Here is a 6,033-nt window from a genome sequence, read left to right on the forward strand (position 1 = left end):
TTTTGAGGAGTTTTGAAGTGAGTTGGGGTTTTGAGTTGAGTTGGTTAGTAATTGCAGAAATGTATTTGTTGAAGTTGTTAAGGATTTTACTTTGGTTTTGACTGTTGATAGAGAATAAAATGATGCATTATTTTGATTTACTGCAATAAATATAATCCTGCTTTCACTTGGACTTGACTTGTTCATTATACCAGCAAAAGAAATGGTTGACTTTTAAGCGAAAAGAGTGAATAAACAAAGCTTTTCATAAAAGAGAAGGATTTCGTAACAATATATATACGCAAGAAAAACAATAATTTCAAATTGTTGAATGAAAATTTTGTTTTATTAAAAATGTTTTCTTTCTACATAACATATTGGATCTCTGATATATCGGGATTTTTTTCTGTTCTTTGAAATGGGTGGAAGAATATTCATACAGACGATTTGATTCATTTTAGTAATAACTATGATCACATAGATTCCAATACCTTTTGGAGACGTGGACGCCGTTACCAATAAATCACCAAATTCTTTCTCTTCCTCCAAAAGCTGTAGCACCATGTGTCCTGCTTGAAACTCATACCTACCAAGATAATTTGTAATATCGAATATATCATATAAATATAGAGTATGTAAAGGAAAAATATTGCTCACTTATAGGATAGAAAAATCCGCGTCAAAGGGCGTGGTGGACGGTAACGTGCACTTTTCGAATTCAGTGTCGTCAATGAACAGGCTCAATCAAACCAAGCCTTCAACATTTCAATTTTGCTGTATTGGGTATTCTTTAGGTATTCTATTTTACTCTATTTTGTCCATCACTTTTCACTTCTAATTTAAAGAAAATTTAACCTCAAAATGTGGCGTTCGCTTATGACAATTGCTTATTGAAATATATTACACATGTATATTTGGTGTGACATCAATCATTCGATTCAACCAAAGCCTTTAAACAAGGAAGAATAGATAAAGCGTTATGTTTATAAGTGTCAAAGTTTTCTAAATTATATTTGAATTGGTATAAAGCTTTAAATTTTCATGATTACTATCAAAGGTCGGATTTTGAGACAAGATATACCTGTAAAGAAAAGTAAGGTAAGCTAGCTGCGTTATACAGTGTCAGATATAAAAGTTTATAAGTTTAATGAAGAAGTTTTTATATGTATGTCGCATATTTATAATTACCTTTCAACAAAATTTAGTTTTTCAATTTCTTCTAACTCAATTTCAATTTGCCGTACATTATCTTGAGATTTTTTCATAGCTATAAACAATGCCACGCTTTGTCCACTCTCTTTTTTTGCATTGATTTCTTGACGAATCTCTGAAGTTTTATTCTCATTCTTACACAATTGCTCATTCACACTCAGTAATCTTTTCTTTGATTCTTCGTACTTGAGCCGATTCCTCTTAGATAACATCTTGTAATGTTTTTCAATCAGATCAATCATGACCTGTTTATGCTTCTTAATCAAAGATTCTGCTTCTTCTTTTAATTGATCCGTTATTGTGAGAACTTTGTCATTATCTGCCAATGTTTTAGTTTCACGTGTGAAAACTGTATTAAGTTTGTCTTCATACTCTAAAAACTCCTTAGTTTTAGCGCAGTCAGTAGATGCTTCTTCGATTGTAAGTATCTTCGTATGAGCTCTACTTTTATGTTCTGTAGCTTGGCAAATTACACAGACAACTTTGTCACAATCCACACAAAACATTTCTATAGGATGCTTAGGATGTTTGTCACAAAATGCAGAAAATACATCCTTTTTTATTTTTTTGTTTTTCTTTCCCATCTTTATTTAACAAAAGTCACGATATATTAAAAACCTACCTATGAAATTAAATAACCAACAATCAGCTTCTTTTTTTCTTAAGGCTTTAACTATTGTTTTAATCCACTGTTAACAAAAAAGTTAAGTAAATATTTTGATATCTCACTTACGAATAACTCCCCGTTTAACGTACAAATAATATTCTTCCACAGGCTCGTATAAAACATATGCATTTTATCTGTTTATAAATCAAATAGTTAAACAGTGAGTTGATAAAATTTCTGTTCTACGTGAAGGACGTTTCAATCAGTCTACCTTAAATATGATAGGACAGAAAAGATATATCTATAAGGTTTTAAATGAAAGGATTTATCTTAATATAAACGCTTTATATTAAATGCTAACCAGTTCAATACTGCTTTTTATGTAAAACATTAATTCGCTTTAGTAATAATGCTGTGTCAAACCTTTAGTTGCTGTGCGTGTTAATTTTCATGATTCTGTCTATCTTTAGAATTAAATAGAACTTATTTGTTTCCTAACGTTACATTTTTAAATTCAGTTATAAATTCAACTATCATTACTGCACTAGAATGGTAAAAAGTTGCACGGCAATGATTATTATAATTTAGAAATTTTGTTTTCGCGTCGTCCGCCTAACCGATTTACGTCTGTCGTTATTTTCTTTACAAGCCTCTGTTTCCGTACTTTGATGAAATCAGTTGAAAAGTGTTTGACTTAGTCATGACTTAGTCATGACATAAAAAGATTGTTTGATCACACATCGAATTATGATTTCTTCCTAGTTCTGAGTATGATGTATAAATATTCATTCAAAACAACAGATATATCTTTTTTATACAAACAATATTATTTGTTTAAAGGAATGCCTATTTGTCATAGTCTTGTTATACTCGGCAAATAATACAGTAACCATTTAATTTGATCGTTTGACAATTTACTATATTTCTATATTATATATTTAAGGCATACACTTGGTTTTTTTGGATATACGAGGTATAGTTGTCCGAAAAATATTGATCGAATATTGTTACTGAAACATTGTTCACAATGAATGCATACTTTTACATCATATTTTTATGAAGAAGGTGTTTAAAAATTGTTGGTATTGGTCGTATTAAAAAGCGAATAAGTATGCATTCGAGTGGTTCTATAATTATTGTGTAAAAGGTTGAGATTTTGCATTCATTATGTTTCGAGAAGAAATAAAAGTCTCTAACTCAAAACCAAATATTTTGTCTTGAGCGTTATACAATTAGTTTTATATCTAAAGTCGTATTCTGGAGTAATAGATAATTCAATTGATCTCGATAAATCAAAAATACATGTACGCCATGAATTTACAACGAATTTGGCAATGTGCCAAAACAGAAAAGAGTAAGGGGGTCGACAGAAAACCAATACATTATTGAATATATTTTATGGGTGACGCGTTCTACGTCCTTAAAATAGACACATAATCTTACTTGTGAGAAAGATTCAAGTTCATTTAGATTGAGTGGTGATAATATGCGAGCGTTTGTAAAACACGCAGACGAAAAAAGTAAATATCAATACATTAAAAAGTGCAATAGACTGTCTACGTTATCTAAGTTAAACATTTTATAATTTATCACGGCTTTGTTAAAAAATAAAAAGTACGAGCAGTGAATCTCATAATCAAATGACACCGTAAATGACATAACTCATATATATATATATATATATATATATATATATATATATATATATATATATATATATATATATATATATATATATATATATATATGTATGATACTTAAATCAAAAGCTAATCTTCATTAAAATTATGTTGTCTATATTGCTTCAAAACTTGAAAATAGGGTGATCCCTCGGAAGCATAAATCACAATAAAAAATGAAATGATATTACAAATTCGCCTTGATTGAGTCTGTACATAAGGAAAATAATGTAGTGCAACATCCTTTATACCCCTAGCTCAGACTTGAACAGTACTCAATTTTTAACACATGCGAACTAAACGTGTTGAAATCAATGTTCGCTAAAAACTGCAACATGCGTGCAATTTGTAAATATTTTAATTTAAACAAATTTAACTTTAAGAAAGAGTCCGGTAGGTAAACATGGCTACAATATTTACTTCCCCTGTGTGAAAATTGAAAGTTAAAAGGTATAAAAGTAGTTTGCAAAAAAAAGTTAACAAAAGGAGAAAAGACCCAAATTCGAAGAACATGTGTGGTTACATCGTTCATGTGGATTTAAAAAAATGTAACCCTTGTGTGTTGTTTGTGTTTTTTATATTGATTTTATCCATTTATTATCTGAATTCAATCATTCTCTATCTCAATTTTTTATCAATATTATAGTTTGTAAAACACAAACTACTAAACCTAAAAAGTAAAGATGATTTCAAACTATCAGGACGGTAATTTTAACAACCATGGTAACGCGTAAGCGCCCCAATCCTAATTTTCGTAATGAAATTTTATTAAGCATGTAAACAATACTACTTTCTTAATAAGATAAACATCTCTGAGTCAATGGATGAATGAATAAAAATGTTTGTAAGATTTTTATGTTTGCTGTTGGATAATACAAACGACCAGTGGTGGTATTTCAATATCTTGAATTCCTAGCTACATCTTAAGAATTCACAAACTCTCGATTTATATCGAATTCACGGATCTACGATTTCAAGTTCATGAGTTTACACTTTAGCTTCACGAATTCAAATTTTAACTTCATGAATTCACGATTGCATCTTCATGACTTCAAATTCACGACTTCGCAATTTCAACTACACGATTTTACTATTTTATTTGACGAATTCAAATTCATGAATTTATTTTTTTCAAATTCAAGATTTTAACTTCGTAAATGCACCGATTAAAACATGAATTCACGAAGTCCAAACATGAATTCATGAAGTTGAATTCGTTTCAGTTTATATTTCAATGTTTGTATTGAGCTTAGAACTTTACAATCTGAAGTCATTATATCATTGATGTGTTCATGTCAATTTTTATCTTTATTTTAAGTAAGTCCAAGGTGATTATGAGTTTTAATGTAAGTAAATAAGTTACGATTTTCAAAGGATATAGAAGGACGTTGTTCATCGTGTAAGAACAAAACATATTTTATTTTCGCTTTCTATTACTTATTTTATCTTGTTTGCTTGCTTTGTCACTAACTTTGTTAAGTTATCTTATTTTTTGATCGCTTATATGTAGTTTTTTAAAAATAATATTTGAAATAGAAATAAAATCTGATCTAGACGATGTGTTGGTTACAGTTCAGACTGAAACATAATAGAATTTTCTCTTATCGTAAAAGGTTCCAGGAATATGAAAACAAAATATTAAAGACCTTCATGTTCATGAAAATGAAAAGGGAAAAAGTCCAGTTTTTAAGAGAAAATATGAGACCTGACCAAGTGCTACGCAAAATTAAGAGACGAGGAGAAACAAAAGCAAAACGTGTTTACTACAAAGGGATGTGGTTACTTTAAAATAAGTTTAAGATGTGTCTGTTTACATTTTTGCAACAGGAGAGGGGCACAAACGAGGCGACATGTTGCAGAGAGAAAATATGATAAACAAGATCAACTAGGAAAGGCGGCGTTCAATGAACGTTGCGTTCAATGAACCCAGTAAAAAGAGCCAAGACCCGCAAGTCTCCCTCGCTATTTGTATGCTAATTTATTCATGTAGAGACAAGGCTTTAACTCAATTGTGTTTTTTCTGTGATTTGGTTTAAACCATTATAAATAAACAAACACAAAAACAAAGTTTCTTGATAAAACATATTTAATAACCGTATTAAACGAAAAATAAAAATAAATATTCTTTCTAATTTTAAGAATTTTATAGAAATAAATTTTAACTAACACAACAAGAAAGTTAACCAACATATATAAATTATAATTCTTTTATGTCATGTGATGTTATTTACAATAAGATGAATAAATTACACTCAACAAAATTTCACGGTATGAAAATTAATATAAATGAGAGATAGGGCAGGGCAGTAGCGTAACTATTTAAGCAGCGTTTCCAAAGATGTTACTTTATACATGGTATTCTTACTATGTAACCAGCATTATTACATACTCTAACACTATCGGATATATCTCTTATAAAAACAAATAAGGTCGGAAGTGTGATATATTACACAACAGTGCATTTGCCGTTCTTGTCTCCTTCCTCTGTATTTTAAAACCGACACACTGACGGCGCCATTTTGTTTGAAAAATATGATTAATAAAAACAACTTTTTG

General features: G+C 29.6%; 1 protein-coding gene across 1 annotated transcript; it reads right to left on the reverse strand.

The window, feature by feature from the left end:
* Positions 1-327: 327 nt before the first annotated feature.
* Positions 328-1,995, reverse strand: LOC132746947 (E3 ubiquitin-protein ligase TRIM17-like). The gene is made up of 2 exons (XM_060736230.1): positions 1,168-1,995; positions 328-565 (listed from the first exon to the last, which is right to left on the reverse strand). Exons 1-2 carry the CDS (start codon positions 1,773-1,775, stop codon positions 328-330), a joined length of 846 nt encoding a protein of 281 aa, XP_060592213.1. The 5' UTR covers positions 1,776-1,995.
* Positions 1,996-6,033: the final 4,038 nt, after the last annotated feature.

Source organism: Ruditapes philippinarum, unplaced genomic scaffold, assembly GCF_026571515.1.
Source record: "Ruditapes philippinarum isolate M1 unplaced genomic scaffold, ASM2657151v2 ctg11439_1_1_1_1, whole genome shotgun sequence".
Classification (NCBI taxonomy): Eukaryota; Metazoa; Mollusca; class Bivalvia; order Venerida; family Veneridae; genus Ruditapes; species Ruditapes philippinarum.

What these genes read in the sequence shown, in the direction of transcription:
- LOC132746947 (XM_060736230.1), bottom strand. Translation starts at nt 1,775, where the DNA reads ATGGGAAAGAAAAACAAAAAAATAAAAAAGGATGTATTTTCTGCATTT. An exon ending in AAACTAAATTTTGTTGAAAG is followed by an intron (nt 566 to 1,167) that starts GTAATTATAAAT and finishes TTATCTTGGTAG; the next exon opens with GTATGAGTTTCAAGCAGGAC.